Source organism: Lampris incognitus, chromosome 8 (assembly GCF_029633865.1).
Source record: "Lampris incognitus isolate fLamInc1 chromosome 8, fLamInc1.hap2, whole genome shotgun sequence".
NCBI lineage: Eukaryota > Metazoa > Chordata > Actinopteri > Lampriformes > Lampridae > Lampris > Lampris incognitus.
The window spans coordinates 4,190,264-4,216,543 of NC_079218.1; the positions used below are offsets into that span (position 1 = coordinate 4,190,264).

General features: G+C 47.5%; 1 protein-coding gene across 3 annotated transcripts in view; it reads right to left on the reverse strand.

Moving 5' to 3' along the window:
• Nucleotides 1-26,280, reverse strand: part of robo3 (roundabout, axon guidance receptor, homolog 3 (Drosophila)) — a 149,010-nt gene that overhangs the window by 81,805 nt on the left and 40,925 nt on the right. For all 3 annotated transcript variants that reach the window (XM_056285342.1, XM_056285341.1, XM_056285343.1), the window contains exon 3: nt 238-395. In XM_056285342.1, the coding sequence (XP_056141317.1) occupies nt 238-395 (158 nt within the window). The remainder of the gene's footprint in view (nt 1-237; nt 396-26,280) is intronic.

The following is a 26,280-nucleotide window of genomic DNA, read 5'->3' on the forward strand; positions in this document are numbered from 1 at the left end:
AACCAAACACACCATAATTTACAATCACAATCAGTTGCAAGTGACTGGCAGAACATTTGCCCCCCCCACAACACACACACACACTATTATGCAGTACCACTACTAGGCTACTAGTAGCAGTATTAGTACTAGTACTACTAATAGTAGTACTAGTCTACTAGCCTAGTGTACTAGACTACTTCTACTCTAGTACACTAGACTACCTGACTTCTTCGAATAAATCACACGCTCACTTACGGTTATCCTCTCGTCCCGGTCATTGACCCGGATGTTGTTTCTCTTCCAAGAGATGGTGGGCTCAGGGTGGCCTCTGGGGGGGATACACTCCATGACTGCTGGTTCGCCTGCCGCTACTACCACATCACTGGGGGTCTGACGGAAGTCGTCTCTCAAAACTGGACAAGGGAGAGAGAGGTAGACAATATATATATAAAGATGGTGAGAAGGAGGTTAACATCTTTGCTGATGACACGATCCTTAATCTTTTGCCCCCCCCCCGTCTGTGCACACCTTAAAATACAATTCTTTTTCCATCGATGGCAAATACACAGCTTTATAGTATTCTCACAAGCTGAATGTATGATAATCTTACCATTAAATGGGTTCGTCAGCATATATATATATATATATATATATATATATATGTGTGTGTGTGTGTGTGCAAAACATGCAATTTAGAAATTGTAATCATTTCTAAATTGCAACTAAATTACATGACAAAAAGACACAAAACATTGCGAATGATGACTGTGACTATAACATGGTGTGTGTGTGTGTGTGTGTGTGTGTGTATGTGTGTGCGTGCGCATGGCGCATGTGTACGTCTCTGTGGTCTTCATTGGCTCTGTGTCTAGTGTGTGGCTTCAGAGCTCATCAATAATGAAGGCTGTCGTATCCGACACACACAAAATAGATGAATAATTCAGCCTGACCCCCCCCACACTACCCCCCCCACACACACACACACACACTCCCATGGCAAATGTACATGCATAAATTCACTTGGAAATGTTATCATGAAAAAACTATGTGTGGTCATTCAAACAAAGACCTCAAATAAACCAGCACCCTCGACTGAAGGCAAACATTAGAATCTGGTCTCTGGATAACAACTCTCTCAAGTTTTCCTTCAGGTTATTCATAATGCATGAGAGATTTGTCTTTGGTCAGCCACCACCCAAAACCCCCATCTGTGTCTCTCTTCCAGATTCATCTCTCTGTGGCTGACAGTTCGCGCTGAACACCTGAAGGCTTTGTTTTTTTCCTCACTCATCTCAGCCTCTCGTGCTCAGCGGCCTCTCACATTACACGTCTGGAGTCGGCTTTTGTAGTAAGAGATGATGTCTTGACACACACACACTCTACCTAGAGAGGCCGAAGCTATGCCGGCCTGCAGGCTATGAGTCTGGCCTAAGCCACTCCGGGGATTTACGAAGGGGAGCTAGCTGCCTAGACCGACGGGACGGATCACTGCCTAACCCTAGGGCAATCTTATTTGGCTCAAATGACTCACAGAGATCCCTTCCCCATCACAAAAATACACCCTTACAAAATTCCCTTTCAAATCATTTTTCGTGCCCGGGGATTTGATGAGAAACTTTCCAAAGTCTAAGTACCATCTCTTTCCAAAATTACATGTCGGCTTTCAGCTTCCTGCCCTCAACGTTTCCACAATGTTCTCTTTGAAGCGATGAGCGAAACTGAGATCTGAACATCAAGGGGCCGCTGGATGATTAATTGATAGCGGAGAGGAGGGAGGATGACTTGCATTTATTATAATGTCTTCGCTCACAGGATCTATAAGTCATATCAATATTTTGACGTTATCCTTCCGTCCATATATGACTCTTGAATGCGCAAAGGACTGTCGGGCTGTTGAGACTGTCACAAAGATGAGCAAAAAGGAAACCCTATTTGTTCTCCCCAAGGAAGTGCAAGTCATGTCAGACACCCGCACCCTAATTTATCACGACTGTACTTCACGGCCCTTTGAACATAGCTGCAAAAAAACTGAGTCGGGGTTTTTTTTTGTTTTTTTTTTGCCTAAATCCAAGGCATAGCACAAACTGCATTAAAATGCATCATGTATAAGGCTGGCGGAGCAAGCAGTGGTAAAGCAAAAAGACTATCCATTAAATATTAAATAACGTGCCCGTTTCTCAAACTGACGATCATTTTACCACAACATTTTTGCAGCACATTGAAGAATTCACCAATGATTACTCCTCTGCTGATTCAACAAATTCCCTTTCTTCTCTTTTTTTACCCCCCCCCCTTTCTCCCCAATTGTACCCGGCCAATTACCCCACTCCCCCGAGCCGTCCCCGGTCTCTGCTCCACCCCCTCTGCTGATCCGGGGAGGGCTGCAGACCACCACATGCCTCCTCCCATACATGAGGAGTCACCAGCCGCTTCTTTTCACCTGACAGTGAGGAGTTTCACCGGGGGGATGTAGCATGTGGGAGGATCATGCTATTCCCCCCAGTCCCCCCTCCCCAGAGGAGGCGACCAGAGGAGGCGCCAGTGCCATTGACCAGGACACATACCCACATCCGGCTTCCCACCCGCAGACACGGCCAATTGTGTCTGTAGGGACGCCCGACCAAGCCGGAGGTAACGCCGGGATTCGAACCGGCGATGCCCGTGTTGGTAGGCAACAGAATAGACCACCACGCCACCCGCACGCCTGTTCTCTTTTAAAAAAAAAAGATGCGTAAACAGCTGACTCGTGTCGGCACATATGTCAGACCACTGCTTTCCCCCTGCAGAAACACACATGCGTTGACTTATTGTTGTGTGGTCACGCACACACGTGTGTAGAAATGTCTGAGTGACACGAACAAACGCACAGCTCTGAATCTCCCCGTCTACGGTTTTATTCTGTTTTGTACGCTTGTATACGCGTATGCATGTGTGTGTGTCTGCCACTGCTCGATAACCAAATCACAGCTCTAATGCCCCTCTAATGTCACGGGGCAGCAGGGGAGGTCCACTGCCGCATCTGATTAATGACCGGCATCCACTAATGATGGCGTGGACGGGCCGACAAAGCCCCGGCACATTACCATGATCATCATCCACATCCATCCATCCATCCTTATAAACCTCCCTAGCAGACAGACTCGCCAGGGCACTTTCTCTCCTTTGTCTTGAATACCTGGGTTTGAACCGCCCCCCCCCGCCCCCCCATATCTCCGCATCTTCGTAGATGAGGCGGTGTCAGGCCGCCATTTCTCCAGCTGTCAAAGATAGCGTGGCGTGGATTCTGCGTGTGGGTGTGGTTGTGAGGGCGTGTACGTGAGATGATAAATCAGCCTGTTGTGTGTATAATCAAGGTCAGGCGAGATGGGTACATCAGCTTTAGGACGTGAACGGGGCATTTTTCACTTCCTCATTAGGTAACAGGCTGTTTGCCTTCTCCCCGACAACACACAGCTGAGTTGTGTCAGTACACACGAGTCGTCGGCGGTGGCTGAACCCCTGAGTTATGACTTAATGCTGAGAGCGGTTTTACCGGCGCCTTCTCAGGAGTCGTACACACTGGATTAAACTGCCTCCTACGACCGTGTCCAGCCTTTCATCCTAATGGCCAATTTGTTACCCGCCGAGCATTTCCAAATCCCACAGGCCCCCCCGACCCTGGAACGTCCCGGGCCGCACCAATAAGCACTTCTGAGTCTTTCCCGGACATGTTCCCCGAGCGAAACAAAACCCGCAGCTAAATGACTCGGGAGGCCGTGCGATCACGTAGAGACGGGAGATGAGCGGGGTGGGTTTCCACACCCGGGGTCCGAATTACCGCAAGGGTTAAGCGACGGCCGCGGTGACCCGTCACACGCCGGAGCGAGTGCTCGGCTTCAGGGGCCCCTGAGCTTAGGCTTGCTGTGGTCCAACAGGCCAGATTTGAGCAACAAAACAAAAAAAAAAATAGAGGGTCTGCAGAACTTTATTAGGCACTGGCAATTACCCACGAGCCCCCTGGGGGGCCCATATTAAATGGGCGCACTTTGACCCCCCGCTAAACCCCTCCAACAAAGCCAGAGTAATCCTCACCACTGGGCCTGAGCAGTATGCTTTAATCAGAGCGCACACCCACAGACACACACAGACACACACACCCCTCGGAGGGCATGTGAGGGTGCATACATAAAGACCTACGCCCGGCTCTGCAGAGGCGTGAGGCGAACCTCGCGTCGCAGCTTTTATCTTCCTAAGTTCCACCGTGTGCACGGATCCTGTCAATCTACGCCCGCCCAGTGATCCATCCACTTGTCAAGGCGACGACCAACATCTCAGTCCCACGACGAAACGACTTCCGCCCACTCACACGTGTCATTCCTCCACCTCGCCGCCGCTCTGACGGATGTGTATATTTTGGATGGTGATACGATAAACAGATGTAACATCACTACTAACGTCATATCAAAGCACCCGTCTCTTAGGGGCGTCCGGGTGGCGTAGCGGTCGATCCCGTTGCCTACCAACGCGGGGGTCGCCGGTTTGAATCCCCGTGTTACCTCCCACTTGGTCGGGCATCCCTACAGACACAATTGGCCGTGTCTGCGGGTGGGAAGCTGGATCCGGGTATGTGTCCTGGTCACGGCACTAGCGCCTCCTCTGGTCAATTGGGGGATCTGTTCGGGGGGGGGGGTAGCATGATGCTCCCACGTGCTACATCCCCCTGGTGAAACGCCTCACTGAAGCGGCCGGCGAGTCCACACGTATGGGAGGAGGCGTGTGGTAGTCTGCAGCCCTCCCCGGATCGGCGGCGGCGGGGGGCAACCGGGACGGCTCGGATATAACTGGGGGGGAAAACCTCCAGGAACGAAAAAGACCCTTCCGTTGCTTCTTAAGTTGGGCAAACTTTGGCGGCAGCGACCGTGGCGTACATGAGCTCATCGTTTTACCTCCTGATACAAGCTAAAAGAGCCCTCTGGGGCGAACCCGGTTTTAAGTTTTAATTAAAAGGCTTCATCGCGGTCACTAAACGCTGCGGGGGCTGTGTGTTGGTCTGCATGAGTGACAGCACCCCCTCAAGAATAAATACTCAGACGGCGGAGAGAGGACGACGGACGGTCCCTTGGCTGGTGGAGGAGGAACGGCAAAAAAGGAGGGAGGAGAAAAGACAAGAGGCCTACAGTTCGGGTGCCGTTGCGGGGGCGGGGGGGGGGGATTGTGCTGGTCATCCTTCAATCAGTCGGCTTACAGCTTGTCCCGACATGAGGCAATCTGTTTCGTCAACACACATGCACACGCGTGATCACACACACACATGCAAAACACACTGATGCTCCACGTCCTCCTCCCGAGTACATGTATTGTTGTTATCTCTCCATCAAGCCAGCTTAGGCACACACACACACACACACACACACACACACACACACACACACACACCTTCACTCTTCTCTCCAGAGTGTGCTCCCCAAGGCAATATCGGTCCAGGCCAGCGGGCCCCCCGACGGGGGCCCTCTCAGCGGCCACCTTCCCTCCACCACTCTCATTATCCAGAGTAGACCCCCCCCCGCCCCGATGCCTATCTACCATCACAACATGATGAAACGGCCTGCACAGGATATTGGAGTGTGTGTGTGTGTGGGTTTTCATCGGGGGGGGGGGGGGCTTTGGTGGGGGCGGGGGCGGGGGGGGATGGCGGCTCACAGTTGGAGACAGATGTCCGAGCCGCCTCTAAGCACTCCCCACTACATCCCACCACCCACACCCGAACACAGAGTCGCACGGATCCGCGATGTGGCAGCTGCAGAAGCAATGCACAAAATGCTGCCCGCATCCAACGCCGACAGCCTGGTCCAATATATGAGGTTACGGGAGACTGCAGGCCCCCCTCCACGGTACCAGCACACAAGCACGGGCACACAATAACACTGGGCCACGGCCATTTCTCATGTGTGCTCACTGACACCTCAACGAACGTTTCCCAGAATATTCTATTTTTTCCTTTACTTGTCCTGTGGCTCTTTGGCCGGTAGTTTGTAGGCCAGAGTAAATAACTTGTCCTATGGCTCTTTGGCCGGTAGTTTGCAGACTAGAGTAAATAACTTGTGCCGTGGCTCTTTGGCCGGTAGTTTGTAGGCCAGAGTAAATAACTTGTCCCGTGGCTCTTTGGCCGGTAGTTTGCAGACTAGAGTAAATAACTTGTCCTGTGGCTCTTTGGCCGGTAGTTTGTAGGCCAGAGTAAATAATTTGTCCTATGGATCTTTGGCCGGTAGTTTGTAGGCCAGAGTAAATAACTTGTCCTATGGATCTTTGGCCGGTAGTTTGTAGGCCAGAGTAAATAACTTGTCCCGTGGCTCTTTGGCCGGTAGTTTGTAGGCCAGAGTAAATAACTTGTCCCGTGGCTCTTTGGCCGGTAGTTTGCAGACTAGAGTAAATAACTTGTCCTGTGGCTCTTTGGCCGGTAGTTTGTAGGCCAGAGTAAATAACTTGTCCTATGGATCTTTGGCCGGTAGTTTGTAGGCCAGAGTAAATAACTTGTCCCGTGGCTCTTTGGCCGGTAGTTTGCAGACTAGAGTAAATAACTTGGCTATCCTCTCTGCTAGGGCTGTGCCATATGACGATATACATCATGTGACGATAGAAAACCACGGCAATATTTTTCGTCATTTGGACGACGCAGGCAGGAAATGTGCAGAAGGCAATCCAAACAAACATGGAGGACGGTGACCGTAAGGCAGAGCCAGGGTAATGCCGACCAGAAGGACTCCGACCAGCCAGGGCCAAACCAGGAGCTTGTACCTACGTCTGTCACGTGGACGTGGTTTGGGCATGAAACGTCTGACACGGGCCAGAAAACCGTACTGTACAAAACATGCTACCCCGCACAACAGACTCGAACACTGCTAGCCTCTCTTACCTCTGACGCAGCTATAGTTGAAAAGTGTTTTCTATTTACCTTTTTCTATTTTATACATTAATATGTTACCTTTTGTTACATGTTTAATGGAAAATTTGCACAAAGGTTCTTAATAAAAGGAGAAAAAATAATCAAATATGAGTAAGTACCTTTTATCTGTCAAGTATATAATTCAAAATGTAATAATAGGCCTTTCCGTGTGTTCATTTTGTATAAACAATTTATTAATTGAATTTACAGACAATGACCTATATGGTGATACGTATCGTTACCGTGATATGAATGACCCAGTATCATGTATCGTGATACGAATGACCTATATTGTGATATATATCATTATCGTGATACGAATGACCCATATGGTGATATGTATCATTATCGTGATACGAATGACCCACATCGTGATATGTACCGTTATCGTGATATGAATGACCCATATCATATGTATCGCTATCGTGATATGAATGACCTATACCATGATACTATGTATCGTTATCGTGATATGAAGGACCTATATGGTGATATGTATTGTTATCGTGATATGAAGGACCTATATTGTGATATGTATTGTTATCATGATATGAAGGACCTATATGGTAATATGTATCGTTATCGTGATATGAATGACCTATACCAAGATACTATGTGTCGTTATCATGATATGAAGGACCTATATGGTGATATGTATTGTTATCGTGATATGAAGGACCTATATTGTGATATGTATCATTATCGTGATATGAATGACCTATACCATGATACTATTTATCGTTATCATGATATGAAGGACCAATATGGTGATATGTATTGTTATCGTGATGTGAATGACCTATACCATGATACTATGTATCGTTATCATGATATGAAGGACCTATATGGTGATATGTATTGCTATCGTGATATGAATGACCTATACCATGATACTATTTATCGTTATCATGATATGAAGGACCTATATGGTGATATGTATTGTTATCGTGATATGAATGACCTATATGTTGATATGTATTGTTATCGTGATGTGAATGACCTATACCATGATACTATGTATTGTTATCGTGATATGAATGACCTATATTGTGATATGAGATTTTGGTCAACTCACACAGCCCTCCGCTCTGCTAATGCCCATATGAAATCAGCAAAATGAGCCAATGCTTAACTAAAATGAATGGGGGTTGTAGGGTCGATGAATAATTCCTTTCATGAGTCCAATAAGGTCACCTTCTTGGTTCAGCTTTTACTACAGCATAAACACTTATGCATTCACGTTCACCATACACCATGCACACACTCAAACACACAACCCTCGACAATGCTATATGCACACATCTAACCTTTTCCTCCATGTCCATGTCGCATTTTCCTTCAGACCCTTTCCTTGTGTTTGTGAAGGTGTCGCCTGATGTTTCGACAGCCATTTAGGGTACTGTCTCTGCTGCTTAGCTCTGTCATCTGTGTTCATTCAGTAACCACAACAGCTGTCCCAACCCTGCCCCCACTCATGACTGGACCCCCAACGCTGCCACCTAACCGGGCTGACGGCTGAAAAGCAGCTGTTACAACCATGCTGACAGGAGCATGAAAAATGATTTCCACTTTATAGAACAAAAGGTGTCTTTCCAGGTTGAGGAGAATGCAGAGACATACAGCTGCAGGAACGAGGAGCCTCTTTCAAATGTACCGCAGTGTCGAGCTTTCAGGCTTTTCTGCAGGAAATCAGCAGCGAATCTTTCCTCTCTGTCCAATCAATGTTGGGAACAGATATATAAAGGTGTGTCCAAAGAAGACAACGCAAGTAATCAGTTCAGTAGTGTTTAGCACCACATGCCACAATGAGACTATTAATGCAGACCATAAATTGAACATCTCAACGGAACTAATTACTTTTATCTCCAAACCTCACCGTCTCTCACACAAACTTGAGTAAAGCCATAATAATTAGCGACCGGGCTTGAAACACGGAAACAACATCAAGAGATTCCAGCATCGCATGCCATGAAACAAGAGGCTGGACTAAACACTGGAGATCACTCGTCAGCGGTGGTGAGGGAAATGAGACGGATGAGGTGACTTTTCGAGGTGCGATGTTTCACGGCTTTTTAAGCGCTCATAAACGCCCAACTCTGGCCCCACCACCGCTCTCTCATGTCACACCAGTGTTGCAGGGGGGGGAAGGGAGGTGAGACTTGGCAGCATTTTGACCCTGGCCCCACATGTAGCTCCGGGGATAAGGGACCCCACAACCCCCCCCCCCCAACAACCCATCCCCCTCAGCAGCAGCAGCAGCACCGGGACCGAGGGGGGAAGGGAGGGGGGGCAGGAAGAGGATGCTCATTGGAGGGGAAGCTTGGTGTGTGTGTGGCTGTGTGCTTGTTCAGCTATACTTGTGAGGACCAAGCTGACTTTTTAACCATGAGGGCGAGAATATTTTTGCAACAGGGGGGCATTTTGGCCGGTCCTCGCTTCTCCGAGGGTCTATTTCAGGGTTAGCACTTGGCATGTAATGTTGATGATTAAGGTTAAGGTTAGGGGCTAGGGAATAAATGTAGTCAGCAGCCATGTTTTCATCAAAGCGCTTGTACGTGCATTATGAATTACTGCATGAGAAAAGCTGGATAGAGATGGCAAAATTGGATGAAACTTCCTCAGTACCACAAAAAGGTTTGCACTCTCACTCGAGGTGGTTGTGTCTTTTGTCGATTACGATTTTACGCAGCAAATGGGTGACACGCATCGGAAACGCATTTGTCGAATAAAGAATACGAGCAGGATGTAATCAAACGATGAACGGTTTCTTAATCTTAAACGACCCATCTTTCTTGTCGGTGTCAGAAAACGGACACATGATGTAGGACACGTAAAATTTCATTCAGGGTTTTGTTTGCGTAAACAGATCTGAGGGAAATGCACCGAATTCGCGTTTTCGTTTTTAGAGACTTGCTTAAAATTTGTTTGACAGTTGGATTTTTTTTTTGATATACTTTATTAATCCCTGTGGGGTAATTCTCTGCATTTAACCCATCCTAGCTGTGTAGCTAGGGGCAGTGGGGAGCCACTGTGCAGCACCTGGGGACCAACTCCAGTTCTTCTGTCCACTGCCTTGCTCAGGGGCACAGACGGGAGTACTGACCCTAACATGTATGTCTCCTTGATGGTGGGGGAAACGGGAGCACCCAGAGAAAACCCACCACAGACACAGGGAGAACATGCAAACTCCACACAAAGGATGACCTGGGTTGACCCCTCAAGGTTGGACAACCCCGAGGTTCGAACCCAGGACCCCCACCCTTTTTCCTCCCCAATTGTACTTGTCTGATTACCCCACTCTTCTGAGCCGTGCCGGTTGCCGCTCCACCCCCTCTGCTGATCCGGGGAGGGCTGCAGACTACCACATGCCTCCTCCCATACATGTGGAGACGCCAGCCGCTTCTTTTCACCTGACAGTGAGGAGTTTCACCGGGGGAACATAGTGCATGGGAGGATCATGCTATCCCCCCATGTCCCCCTTCCTGCTCCGACCGAGCAGAAGAGGCGCTAGTGCAGCGACCAGGACACATACCCACATCTGGCTTCCCACCTGCAGACACGGCCAATTGTGTCTGTAGAGACGCCCGACCAAGCCGGAGGTAACATGGGAATTTGAACCAGCGATCCGCATGTTGGTAGGTAATGGAATAGACCGCCATGCCACATGGACACCCCTGAACCTTCTTGCTGTGAGGCGAAAGCACTAACCACTGGGCCACCGTGCCGCCCAAGATGGATGGAAACATAGCTAGTGAGGGTCTTCACAGGTATAGACAAATAAATGTGTGTGTGTCTCTCTATAGATGTATACAGAGGTTACACTGAAGTGCTTTGACCATGAACAAATGAAGAGGGAAGTTGGAGATTATTGGGTCAAGTTACAAGTACCCTGACAGTGTGGAGTAAAATGTCCGGAACGAACTGGAATATCACGGATGTAATGTTGTGCTGGCGAGTCTGGAAACAGACAACATTATTCTAGGCAACACCGTCTGTCTACCTGTGCGTTCTTTTGTGTATGTCCGGATGCCCGACAAAATCTAGATTACCTGCCGTGCTCCGTCTCCTGAGCGCCTCACCACACTGTGGCGGAGGAAGCCTGCAGCACGCCGGGATCATCTGATCCAAACAGCCATATTTCAAGCCCGGAGAGGCTGCATTAAAATACTGCTCAGCAGACAGCGTTCCTCTTACTACACCCCCCTCTCCTCCCCCGCTCTCTCACGGCGCACACAGCAGCACATCAACGTAAGCAGGGGTACAAGAAAATATCGATACCCTAGAGTATCGTGATATCATCTTCTGTGTTACTGCATCAAGTCTCAAAACCACTATATATCGATGTGCAATTGCTTACATGTCAGAATCAGAACACTGGGTTCTACTACTGACACTCACACTCTAGCAAGAAAAAACTAACACAAGATAACAAGAAAATAGAAACAAGAAAAACAGAAACAAATAGAAATAAAAGATAAAATAAGACACAGAAATAACAACAAAATATATCAACAATTATGGTGCACATAACACCCTATCTACACTGCACGACCGCAGCACACAACCACAGCACAAACAAAACCAGACAGGGTAAAAACAAGTAAAGGTTGGTGACAAACATTTAGTGTTGTGTGTAACCGTTGTAATCTATCTTCAACCATTTGACTCTTCCACTCCAACACAAAAACGTAAAGTGAGACAGGAAGTAGCATGAACACAAAGAACACAGGCCTGTGAAACCACAATATATCACCTTTCTTACAGTATCACAATATATCACCTTTCTTACAGTATCGCAATATATCGCCTTTCTTACAGTATCACAATATATCACCTTTCTTACAGTATCACGATATATCGCCTTTCTTACAGTATCACAATATATCACCTTTCTGACAGTATCGCAATATATCACCTTTCTTACAGTATCACAATATATCACCTTTCTTACAGTATCGCAATATATCACCTTTCTTACAGTATCACAATATATCACCTTTCTTACAGTATCGCAATATATCGCCTTTCTTACAGTATCTCGATATATCGCCTTTCTGACAGTATCGCAATATATCACCTTTCTTATAGTATCACAATATATCACCTTTCTTACAGTATCACAATATATCACCTTTCTTATAGTATCACAATATATCACCTTTCTTACAGTATCGCAATATATCGCCTTTCTTACAGTATCACAATATATCACCTTTCTTACAGTATCGCAATATATCGCCTTTCTTATAGTATTGCAATATATCGCCTTTCTTACAGTATCACGATATATCGCCTTTCTTACAGTATCACAATATATCACCTTTCTTACAGTATCTCAATATATCGCCTTTCTTATAGTATTGCAATATATCTCCTTTCTTATAGTATTGCAATATATCGCCTTTCTTACAGTATCACGATATATCGCCTTTCTTACAGTATCGCAATATATCACCTTTCTTACAGTATCACAATATATCACCTTTCTTACAGTATCACAATATATCGCCTTTCTTACAGTATCACGATATATCGCCTTTCTTACAGTATCACGATATATCGCCTTTCTTACAGTATCGCAATATATCACCTTTCTTACAGTATCACAATATATCACCTTTCTTACAGTATCACAATATATCACCTTTCTTATAGTATTGCAATATATCGCCTTCTTACAGTATCGCAATATATCACCTTTCTTACAGTTTCACAATATATCGCCTTACAGCATCACAATATATCACCTTTCTTACAGTATCGCAATATTTCACCTTTCTTACAGTATCACGATATATCACCTTTCTTACAGTATCACGATATATCGCCTTTCTTACAGTATCACAATATATCGCCTTTCTTACAGTATCACAATATATCGCCTTACAGTATCACAATATATCGCCTTACAGTATCACAATATATCACCTTTCTTACAGTATCACAATATATCACGATACACTGAATCATAACCCCTGTATCGTGATACGTATTATATCACCAGATTCTTACCAATACACAACCCTACAACTGTATACGGATATAAGGGGACACACACACACACACGTACTGTACATGTACATACATATATGTTCACAAACATAGACAGACACACACACACACACACACACACACACAGTGTGTGTGTGTCTGAATGGTGCAAATCTGTTTTTGTCATTGCTTTTCTATGTACCTCAACGCACACATCCACACGCAAGGCTTGCGGAGCTGCACACTTCACTACCCCAACCACCGCCTACTAGTGGTTCAGATGAAGACAATACCATGGTCGTAGAGGAATTAAGGCAAGAGTGTGGTTACCATGCACCTCCTCACCCTATCCTGACTGTCCTGTTCTAGTGATACTGAACCCACTCGCTCCTGACTCCTTTTCTTCCTTCACTAGAAAAACCGAAGAAGACGTACCAGAGCCGAGAGCTGCTGATGAATATTGAGGAGTCTTTCTGGGGAGCAACAAGATGGCCTACTTTAGCGGCTGGTTTTTCACCTCATTTCTTTTCTTTTTTACTTTTTTTTCTTTTGGGATTCCCCCCCTTTTTCTCCCCAATCGGCTCTGTGCATAACAGTAGTCCTCTGACTTCCGGTTTCTACTGCAGCGGTCATACCAGTTTCCTGTTTGTTGGCGTGTGCTATTGACAATGGCATATTTTTCACGATGCCTGCAAGATTCACACACTCAGTAATAATAATCCATACTCAGTAATAAAAATCCATACTCAGTAATAATAATCCATACTCAGTAATAATAACCCACACTCAGTAATACTAATCCATACTCAGTAATAATAACCCACACTCAGTAATAATACTCCATACTCAGTAATAATAACCCACACTCAGTAATAATACTCCATACTCGGTAATAATACTCCATACTCCGTAATAATAATCCATACTAAGTAATAATCCATACTCAGTAATAATAACCCACACTCAGTAACACTAATCCATACTCAGTAATAATAACCCACACTCAGTAATAATACTCAATACTCAGTAATTATACTCCATACTCAGTAATAATAACCCACTCAGTAATAATACTCCACACTCAGTAATAATACTCCATACTCAGTAATAATAACCCACTCAGTAATAATACTCCACACTCAGTAATAATAACCCACACTCAGTAATAATAACCCACACTCAGTAATAATACTCCACACTCAGTAATAATAACCCACACTCGGTAATAATACTCCATACTCGGTAATAATAATCCATACTAAGTAATATTAATCCATACTCAGCAATAATAATCCTTCTGAATGAATGTTTATATTTTCTACATCCTCACATGCTTTGAATTTACTTCTAATCCTGCTTACACGTTAATGAAAATAGACATATCTAAACCTTTAAAATGGGATTAATGATGTTCAACAAAATGCATCTTAGAGGCATTATTTTTCTCTTACAAAGTGTCTCTCGCGGACACCATAACGTAAGTGACAGGAACATTACATCTCCACCTAAATTACCTCTGTCGGTCATTAAATATTCAAAGTGTTTGACAGCAGCGGACGAACCCGTCCCCGTCGAGCCACTCCGAGGAGGAACACAAACGTGTCATTTAAAAGAAACCACTGGGGAGGAAATGTAAAGGACGTTTCTGCTGAAGAGGGAGGGAGCTGCTTCATGCCACGGGAGCGGGGGATGAGAGGGGACATGACAGTTTCATTTTAATGCGGCTCGAGGGCAAAAAGTAAAAAGAAACCAAGAGAGACCCGGAAGGAAACGTAGATTACACATTGAAATTAAGCAATGTGCACATCATGTGTGTGTACATCATGTGTGCACATCAAGTGTGTGTACACAATGTGTGTGTATATCATATGTGTACATCATGTGTGTGTACATCATGTGTGTATACATCATGTGTGCACATCATGTGTGCACGTTCTGAGCATTTTATTGTTGTTTGGTTTTATGCTTTGTGTAGCCAGCATGTTACTGTGATGCAGATATGGTGTGTGTGTGTGTGTGTGTGTGTGTGTGTGTGTGTGTGTGTGTGTGTGTGTGTGTCAGTGTGCAGCATGTTACTGTGATGCAGATATGGTGTGTGTGTGTGTGTGTGTGCAGCATGTTATTGTGATGCAGATATGGTGTGTGTGTGTATGTGTGTGCAGCATGTTACTGTGATGCAGATATGGTGTGTGTGTGTATGTGTGTGCAGCATGTTACTGTGATGCAGATATGGTGTGTGTGTGTATGTGTGTGCAGCATGTTACTGTGATGCAGATATGGTGTTTGTGTGCATGTGTATGTATATGTGTATGTGTGTGCAGCATGTTACTGTGATGCAGATATGGTGTGTGCGTGCGTGTGTGCGTGCGTGTGTGCGTGCGTGCGCACACGCTTCACTATACGGCATAAAAAACCCTCATCAACCCCCAAATACCCTAGCAAAACAGATGGGTGTGTGTGTGTGTGTGTGTGCTTCACAACACACTATAAGAAGCCCTCATCAACCCCCCGGCAAAACAAAAGGGTGTGTGTGTGTGTGTGTGTGTGGTGGGGGGGGGGGGTGATTGACGAGATGGAAAATCTGTATACATGACTCGGCTAGAGAGAGCCACTGCATCGACCCCCTGCCCTCCACCGTGCCTCACCCACCCACCCCCGCTCACCACGCCGCCATAACAATACCATTACTGAGGTGGTCGGAGCTCCTGTGTGTGGTCGCCTAATAAAGCCATTGTCTGCCCCTGAAAAGAGGATTACTTTAATCTAGTAATGGCTGGCGTCGGGCGGCCCATGGCAGCAGGGTAAGAGGGTCACCGAGAGGCACTGAGAAGCCCATTGTAAGGAGACCAACGGTCCTCCTCGTTTCCCCACATCTGACCCTCTGGTCCAGTCAGCCCACTGTAGTTCACTCATCTGGAAAACCCGAAACACCCCCTTAACGCTTCATAAAGGGCTGTTGGACTGCAGCGATACACAACGAGTGTGCTGTCTCCTCAGCCTCATCCTTCCCAGTCAGTATTTAGCCTCATCCCTCCCAGTCAGTATTCATTTAGCTGTGTAGCACGGTGGTTGTCATCAGTACCTTCATCTACTCTGCTCCAACAACGAGGAATCACAGGTGATATGGTAACCAGGTGATGATATGGTAACCAGGTGATACGATAACCAGGTGATACAATAACCCGGTGATGATACGATAACCAGGTGATACGATAACCAGGTGATGATATGGTAACCAGGTGATACGATAACCAGGTGATGATATGGTAACCAGGTGATACGATAACCAGGTGATACGATAACCAGGTGATATGTTAACCAGGTGATGATATGGTAACCAGGTGATGATATGGTAACCAGGTGATGATACGATAACCAGGTGATATGGTAACCAGGTGATGATATGGTAACCAGGTGATACGATAACCAGGTGATACGATAACCAGGTGATACAATAACCCGGTGATGATACGATAACCAGGTGATACGATAACCCGGTGATGATACGATAACCAGGTGATACGATAACCAGGTGATACGGTAACCAGGTGATATGGTAACCAGGTGATGATACAATAACCAGGTGATATGGTAACCAGGTGATGATATGGTAACCAGGTGATGATATGGTAACCAGGTGATGATACAATAACCAGGTGATATGGTAACCAGGTGATGATATGGTAACCAGGTGATGATACGATAACCAGGTGATGATATGGTAACCAGGTGATGATATGGTAACCAGGTGATGATATGGTAACCAGGTGAGTTACAGCAGCTCATTCAGTGTGATGTCGGGATGGCAGCCAGAGGTACCTCGAGGGCTCAAACACAAACACAACAAATATGCACAAGCACACCAAATATGAGCGTGCACACACACACACACACACACACACACACACACACACACACACACACACACACACACACACTGATAGCATGACAGAAGGAAGGTGACAGAATAAGTCTGGACTGTTGACAGACAGAAACTGTGGCCCCTCACTGGCTCCATTGTGGGTCAACCTGGGTTAAACCACAACATGTTGAGGGTCTCGGTAACCGTTTGTGAGGAATGCCCAGGTACCTTTTCTGGTAGCCATGCACTTACTAACTAGTCATCAGTCTGGATGCAGGGTATGGAGACAGACGTACGTATATGAGGAGTAGCATACTATGAAGACGAATCTGTAAAGTTAGGGCTGTAAGAAAATACAGATGCATTCGAGTATCGCAGTATTATCTTTTGTATATCGATTTGTGATTGTTTACATGTCAAGGTTGGTGGCAAACATGTTGTGTTGCGCGTAACCCCACGACCGCCAGATAACAGCGTTGTAATCTATCTGCGTCCAGTTTGACTCTTCCACTCCAACACAACAACGTCAACTGAGACAGGAAGTAGCGTAAGCACAAAGGACACAGGCCTACGAAACCGCAACACGTCGCCTTTCTCACAGTACGGCAACGCTCGAACACACACGCGCACAGAGAAAATCAAGGCTGTCATTTCCTGTGCGGCGTTCCCTCCGAGGTCAACAGCTTTGACACCAACCGCTTTCCCCCGTCTCTCGCCGGGGCCATCACTTCCGCGCCAGAGAGGTCAAGAAGAATCATTTCTCTGATACCGGCGTCTCTTCCCGGAGACAAGCCTTCCCCGCCTGTGTCAGCGGTTCCATCCCCCAGCTGTCTCCGTCCGCCGACACGCCGTATGGCCGCCGCCCGACTGTTCCGGCACCTCCCCGCTGCACGCGCTCCAATGTGTTCCCGTAGCAAGAGCAGATGGCGGTCAGGTGCTGTGTCCTGCCGCGTGCCCAGCACCCTTTTGACCCTGTGCCTGTAAGCGTGCCATGCCAGTGAAAACCCTTGTACAAGAATTGGGAAGAAATGTGTGTGTGTGGTGGGGGTGGGGGGGTGGGGGTGGGGGGTGAAGCAACAGTTCCAATTTTCCACCTTATCAACAAACTCAACAAACAGATGGATCCTGGAACAGAAAATCCATTTAGCTCCACTTCAGCGACTTAAGCCTCCTTTGCTGACCTTTCCTGACTCCGTGGCACACGCCTGTCTTAAGATGAATTAAAACTCGCTCAAACGAACACACCGCTGGAAACCCAGTCTGTGCTGCCTCCCGTTTACCGTTTGCAAGGAGGTCAAAAAACCGCCTTGAAACACCTTTTTCTTTACCGCGAAGTGCTAGCGACCCGTATTTTTGGAGGTTTAACCGAACGGCCACTGGCGGATGTCTTTGTCAGTAAAAAGTTCCCAAGGTTAATTTAATTACATGCAAAGTTGCGTTCTGCTGGAACGGCCCTAACATCTTCACCAGGCAAGTAACTGGGAGGGTGGACAGGTCTGCTAAGTCGGTAAAAGCTGGCAGTAATAGTGAAAGTTAGGATTAGGACGGACATGCAGGTAGCATAGCGGTCTATTCCGTTGCCAACCAACACGGGGATCACCGGTTTGAATCCCCGTGTTACCCCCGGCTTGGTTGGGTGTCCCTACAGACACAACTGGCCATGTCTGTGGGTGGGAAGCCGGATGCGGGTATGTGTCCTGGTCGCTGCACTAGCGCCTCCTCTGGTCGGTCGGGGCGCCTGTTTGGAGGGGGAACTGGGGGGAATAGCGTGATCCTCCCACGCGCTACGTCCCCCGGGCGAAACTCCTCACTGTCAGGTGAAAAGAAGCGGCTGGCGACTCCACATGTATGGGAGGAGGCATGTGGTAGTCTGCAGCCTCCCCAGATCAGCAGAGGGGGTGGAGCAGAGACCGGGACGGCTCGGAAGAGTGGGGTAATTGGCCGGATACTGGGGAGAAAAAGGGGAGGGGGGATAAATAATAATAAAAAAAGGGATTACAGTATATGAAGAAAAGCATTTTCTAGCACTCTGATGCCAGAGAAGGAGCAGTTTCTACTTGTAGACGGGCTCTCGAGTTCCATTCCTTCAATATGTCAGAGAAGAGCCGGTCACCATGGTATGTGGTCAACAGAATACTCGGATTTATATTCACTGAAGATTGTCCCCCTTATACAATGTCAACAAACGGATACAGCCACATATGAAGAAACTTCTACACAGCTTGGTGCTCTCTGACGTCATCCCAATACATGTTCCACCAACGTGCTTTCCAACATGGTCCACCGTAACGCATGGAAACGCTGTTAACCAGCCAGCCTAATGCAGCCGCAGACTGTCAATTTAAACCTCAAGTAGAAAAAAAACCCTCCGCCGATACCACAGCACATCTCTCGTTTAGACTGACTGAGAGGTCATCGTAGGTCGGGCCACAAATGAGAACAATTCTTTTGAGTTCAGAACTTGAAGGAGACGTCAAACCCCAGATAAATAAATGATGCCTATTTTTTGTTTTATCTGAGCTAAAACCCATTTAAAATTGAAATAAACATAAACGCTGTATCCAGATGAACTGATTCGACTTTCTCTGATGAAATAGACATACTGTGGTGACCGGGGGAGGCGGTTGCTCTGACTGTCGGTGGTTCTGCGCTGGGGGAGCGCAGGGCCTCGTGGGACTGTTAATGTTCGGGTTGAAATTGTGATAATTTGTGTGTTCAAGTGTTTGGTCCATGTTGGAATTTGTTGTTGTTTGGGGGTTTGACTCGGACTGGGTAGATGACTGTTTACTGACTGACTGACCGTAGGCCTGTGACTTAGATTGATGTCGCCAGTTGCGACCTCGGGGGGGGGGGGGCAGGGGATCATTGCGTGTTAGTTCTGGCCGGTGTGTAAATAAAAGCACACTCCCGGGGTCGTGCGATATATGGGACATGGGAGCTGCCATTAAATAGACATCCCTGCCTCTTGACTCCTTCTTCCACGCCGGCTCGCCACATTGGTGTCAGAAGTGGGAGTTCACGAAGAATGAAGAGGGAGACCACACGTCAGGTTGGCCGACTACAAAGAAGAGGAAGAGGTCTACCCAGCCTCCAACATCCAGGCGATGTCCACCCCAGCCAACTGACCGCTATTACCGGTGGGACGAGCCTGGTCACATAGCCCGCGACTGCCCAGCACTGGCGCCTAAAGCCAGAGTCACCTGGCCGGCGGGGAAACAACGATGGAGTGGCCTAGTGAGGGAACTGCCACTCCAGTCTCCACCCCCCTTCAAGGCCGATGCACGCTGGTCAGCCGCCTAGGTCACACCAAACGACTGTATCTGGACTGCCAACTTGACAGTCAATCCTGCCGGGCCCTGGTAGACACGGGTTCTACCATTTCCCTGGTGCGACCTGGCATCCTCCCAGGCACCACCTGCCCACTCTCCGTGGCATGGTCACCAACCAACACCCAGCTGATGACAGTGACAGGAGAAAAGGCTGGCATGATAGGGAAGAAGTCACTGCAAGCCTGGACTGGAGACCAGCAGCTGGCATATGAGTTCTGGCTCGTCAAAATCCAAGACCTGTGCATCATCGGCCTGGACCTGCTGACCCGCTGGGGAGCCCGTGTTAATATGTCAGAGGCAACCATCACCCTTGGCATGAAGATCGTGGATCCGGCCGAGGGAGGAGCAGGCTCAGGGACCAGCAAGCTAGTCGCCAAAAAGCACCGCTCAGCAGGCACAGAGCCCGGTGCAGCATTGGAGTGCTGCTACTGCCAGCGGCAAGAGGAACAGGGCCAGATGACGCCGACGGTGGCAGCCGTCCAGACTGCCTGCAGCAACAAGGAGAGGTGGTTCCCGTTGACCACGCAGCAACTGAAGCAGCAGCAGACATGACCCTGGCACTGGTGAGCGGCTGGCTGGAGATGGGGCAGTGCCCCAAGTGGACAGAGGTGTCAGCGCTGGGGCCCAAGGTAGAGGCCTACCACTCTCAATGGGGCAACTCTGAGCTCCACGACGGGTTGGCGTACCAGCAGTGGCAAGCTCCCGGACGAGGGAACGACCTCCTGCAGCTATTGGTGCCCTGTCCGTGGCTCGGTGGGGGCAGGGCACTACAGGAATACAAAGACCCTCCACCGCCTCAGGGCGCGGTTCTACGGCCTGGCTGTAGACGAGACATGGAGCTGCACATGCACTGCTGCGACTCCTGCACCTGCCAGGCCCGGGCCGGCTCTGAGGTGCAACAGAAGAGGGCCTATGACACACGATGCCTTGGGCAGGCCTTTGTGCAAGGGGACAAGACATGGGTGCATTGTCCCAGTCACAAGAAGGGAATCCCTGGGCCATGGGCCAGCTGCCTGAGGTGGTGTACTGGGTGCACATGCCCGGCCAGCGGCGCATAGTGGAACTGCACCAGGACAGACTCTCCCCATACCACCCCCTTGCTCCACCTGTTGTTTTTGGCCGAGGTCGACAGTAGCACCCTATGCGCCGATCAGTGTGCCTCTCCCTCAGTTGCACTTCCTATGAGCCCCAAGACATTTGAGGGACTATGTATTGGGTGAAGGGGTTGTCGAGCACGACTGAACCCTCAGGTGAGGGCTATGTAGCAGCCGGGGGAGGCAGTCGCTCTGACTGTCGGCAGTTCTGCACTGGGGGAGCGCAGGGCCTCGTGGAACTATTCATGTTCGGGTTAAAATTGTTATTTATGTGTTCAAATGTTTGGTTCACGTTGGGATGTGTTGTTGTTTGGGGGTTTGGCTCGGACTGGGTAGAGAACTGTTTACTGACTGACTGACCTTAGGACCAGGACTTAGACTGACATCATCAGTTGTGACCTCGGGGGCGGGGGTCATCGTGTGGTAGTTCCGGACAGTGTCAATAAAAGAGTATTCTCGGATTCAGGGGGTTGTGCGGTGTATGGGACACGGAAGCTGCCATTAAAAAGAGATCCCTGCCTCTCGACTCCTTCCACGCCAGCTCACCACAATACATCCATTTATATTCACTGAATGAAATTACACAAAGAACACAAACCTCATCATCTAACTCATCTGGCCGGTATGTCCTGCTATATAATGCTCCAGAGCCACATAACTGGACATTTTCATGTCCCTATCTGGCATTATGACCTAGTCTCGCGATACCATACAATCGGATCTCTCCGCCTAACAATGTCCAGGGATTTCTAAATGCAAGATAGTTGCTGCAACAGCCGTGAGAGCAGCCGCTAACAACCTATGCCCACTGCTTTGGAAATCTAGGACGCACCTTACCGGAAATGATGCCTCCCCCCTCCTCCTCCGTAGTGAAACACACTGAAGCTATAGCGACTCACTTTGTAACACGGTGAGAGCTTTTTAAAACATTGTAAATGGACGCCCAGATGTGCAGTCTGGCCGGCCGGATGAATCATGTCCTAACAAAAGACTTTGTTTGTTTTTAATCGATGAACATATTTCAACGCAAACACGATAAACATTAACCAACTTTGAATGAGTTTTCTTCGGTGACTGCCGCTGAGTCACCCCATAATGCATGTGTTTCTGGTACAACAGCGTGTAAAAGCACACGACTTCTGTATATTTCTGTACATGTCACCGGCCCAATATGAAGGGCCGCCCCTAAAGACTTGGATTGGTTCTGCAATGTAGGTTTTTTTTTTTAAACTCTCCATTTGTTTATCTAATGTTTAGCAGGACGACACGGTGGCACAGTGGTTAGCGTGGTCGCCTCACAGCAAGAAGGTCCTGGGTTCGAACCCCGGGGTAGTCCAACCTTGGGGGTCGTCCCGGGTCGTCCTCTGTGTGGAGTTTGCATGTTCTCCCCGTGTCTACGTGGGTTTCCTTTAGGTGCTCCGGTTTCCTCCCACAGTCCAAAGACATGTAGGTCAGGTGAATCGGCCGTACTAAATGGTCCCTCGGTGTGAGTGTGTCGGCCCTGTGATGGACTAGCGGTCTGTCCAGGGTGTCTCTCCGCCTGCCACCCAATGATTGCTGGGATAGGTGTGGATAATGGATGGATGGATAGTTTGGTAATGAATGCTGGGAGATTGTCCTGTGTCTAGTTGAGCAAAGCGTTAAGACTGACTTGTGAGTCCTGGGGAAGATCTAACCGATCAAAACGTTGCCAGATAAACTAGCTTTTTATAAATAATTTGGTGTGCAGACCTTACCCCTTCATTCTAGTTTAGTTTTTTCTGGATGTGCTGTGCATACTTGGCTCCTCTTCTGAAGTTTTGTTTTTGTTTTGTTTTCGACCCCCCCCCCTTTTTTCTCCTCAATTGTATCCGGCCAGTTACCCCACTCTTCCGAGCCGTCCCGGTCTCTGCTCCACCCCCTCTGCCGATCCGGGGCTGCAGACTACCACATGCCTCCTCCCATACATGTGGAGTCGCCAGCTGCTTCTTTTCACCTGACAGTGAGGCGTTTCACCAGGGGGACGTAGCGCATGGGAGGATCACGCTATTCCCCCCAGTTCCCCCTCCCCCTCGAACAGGCGCCCCTGACCGACCAGAGGAGGCGCTAGTGCAGCGACCAGGACACATACCCACATCCGGCTTCCCACCCTCAGACACGGCCAATTGTGTCTGTAGGGACGTCCAACCAAGCCGGAAGTAACACGGGGATTCGAACCAGCGATCTGAAGTTGTTTTTTTTAAACTCTGTAATTGTTTCCACCCAGTTCTCGAGAATGATCTACCATACACTCATACGCTTGCAGTTGGTTTTTTTGCTCAATTTCAAAATGTATCAAATACACAACTCCCCCTGTGCCTCTTTTCACGTCAGCCTTACCCACTTTGCACTGATGTGTTGAGGATGTTGTGCTGATGTGCTCAAACGGCGTGCCTGACGCCCTGAACACTCTTATTCAGACATCTTTCCCACGGACTGTGTTCACATGGGCAGTAACAACCCAACAATATACCGCAAACAGCATCTCTCATTATCTTTTTCAGGGTACGTTCCAAATCGGCATTCATGTAATGACTTATTAACACACGTGTACAGCTCAGTCCAGGGCTTCTGCAACTGCACCATGTGAAAGGTCACTAGACGCAGCGCACAGGATGTTGTTTGATCAATACAAACCTTTTATAGGGGGACTTGAAACACAAAACAGTTACCAACTAGTTATGTCAGCTGGTTCAGAGTAACACATAAAAAAAAAAGAAGAAGAAAATTAGGGCGTCCGGGTAGCATAAGTCTTTTCCGTTGCCTACTAACACAGGGATCATCCCCGTGTTACCTCCGGCTTGGTCGGGCGTCCCTACAGACAAAATTGGCTGTGTCTGTGGGTGGGAAGCCGGATGTGGGTAGGTGTCCTAGTCGCTGCACTAGCGCCTCCTCTGGTCAGTCGGGGTACCTTTTCGGAGGGATCAGCAGAGGGGGTGGAGCAGAGACCGGGGCGGCTCGGGGGAATGGGGTAATTGGCTGGATACATTTGAGAAGAAAAATGGGGGTGGGGGGGGGATTGGTAACACTTTATAACAACTACAGAAATGAAGCATTAGTTAAGTATTAGTAACTACTGTATTCCTCATTTGTAAAGTATTTGTAAATTATTTGTAAAGCAAGACGCACCAATGGTTAGTAAGTGTGTTAATAGATGTTTTATAAATACTTATTAATACTGCAATTCATGATTAATTCCTGCACAAATGTACATGTAAATCTTGTGTTAATCATGTACTTACACTTTGTAAAGGCTCTTATGATCCTTTAGACTTTTGTGAGTCTCGAGGTGCTGCCGGCCTTTCAGTCTCATGTGTAAATGCTTTGTAAGGCCTAGATAGTCCTCACTTTAGATGAGCTCACACACAATACTTACTAACAACTAGGAACTACCTGAATTAATCATGAATTGCAGTATTAATAAGTATTTATAAAACATCAATTAACACACTAACCATTGGTGCATGTCTTACTTTACAAATACTTTACAAATGATGAATTCAGTAGTTACTAATACTTAACTAATGCTTCATTTGTGTAGTTATTATAAAGTGTTACCAAAAAATTTAACACAAAGACAGGTGGAGAAAATGATCGGTCATGATTGCTTGAGCACTGTTACTGCCACAATCGGGTAGACAAGCACAACTGACACTGACTGTGAGTACAACAGTCAAAAAGTCATTTTGTGTAAACCCTTCCATGGGAATACTGCCTTAAACTGATGAGTCACAGTGATCTGGGTGTTTGTTTCCATGTAAATGCACTCATGGTGTGTGTACTGACAACGCCTGAACCTCCTCAGCTCTGCTGCTCACACCTGTACTGTTCCTCACCTCATGTTTCTGCTGCTCACAACTGTACTGTTCCTGTACTGTTCCCCACCTCATGTTTCTGCTGCTCACAACTGTACTGTTCCTGTACTGTTCCCCACCTCATGTTTCTGCTGCTCACACCTGTACTGTTCCTGTACTGTTCCCCACCTCCTGTGTTTCTGCTGCTCACACCTGTACTGGTCCTGTACTGTTCCCCACCTTATGTGTTTCTGCTGCTCACATGTGCTGTTCCTGTACTGTTCCCCACCTCATGTGTTTCTGCTGCTCACACCTGTACTGTTGCTATACTGTTCTCCACCTCATGTGTTTTGTTAGCAATGTCTGTACAGTTCCCCACCTCATGTGTCTCTGCTGCTCACACCTGTACTGTTCCTATACTGTTCTCCACCTCATGTGTTTCTGCTGCTCACACCTGTACTGTTCCTATACTGTTCTCCACCTCATGTGTTTTGTTAGCAATGTCTGTACTGTTCCCCACCTCATGTGTCTCTGCTGCTCACACCTGTACTGTTCCTGTACTGTTCCTCACCTGATGTGTTCTGTTAGTCATGTCTGTACTGTTCCCCATCTCATGTGTTCTGTTAGTGATGTCTGTACTGTTCCCCACCTCATGTGTTCTGTTAGTGATGTCTGTATTGTTCCTCACCTCATGGGTTTTGTTAGTGATGTCTGTACTGTTCCTCACCTGATGTGTTTTGTTAGTGATGTCTGTACTGTTCCCCACCTCATGTGTTCTGTTAGTGATGTCTGTACTGTTCCTCACCTCATGGGTTTTGTTAGTGATGTCTGTACTGTTCCCCACCTCATGTGTTCTGTTAGTGATGTCTGTACTGTTCCTCACCTCATGTGTTCTGTTAGTGATGTCTGTACTGTTCCTCACCTCATGTGTTCTGTTAGTGATGTCTGTACTGTTCCCCACCTCATGGGTTCTGTTAGTGATGTCTGTACTGTTCCCCCACCTCATGGGTTTTGTTAGTGATGTCTGTACTGTTCCCCATCTCATGTGTTCTGTTAGTGATGTCTGTACTGTTCCCCATCTCATGTGTTCTGTTAGTGATGTCTGTACTGTTCCCCACCTCATGTGTTCTGTTAGTGATGTCTGTACTGTTCCCTCACCTCATGTGTTCTTCTAGTGATGTCTGTACTGTTCCCCACCTCATGTGTTCTGTTAGTGATGTCTGTACTGTTCCTCACCTCATGTGTTCTGTTAGTGATGTCTGTACTGTTCCTCACCTCATGTGTTCTG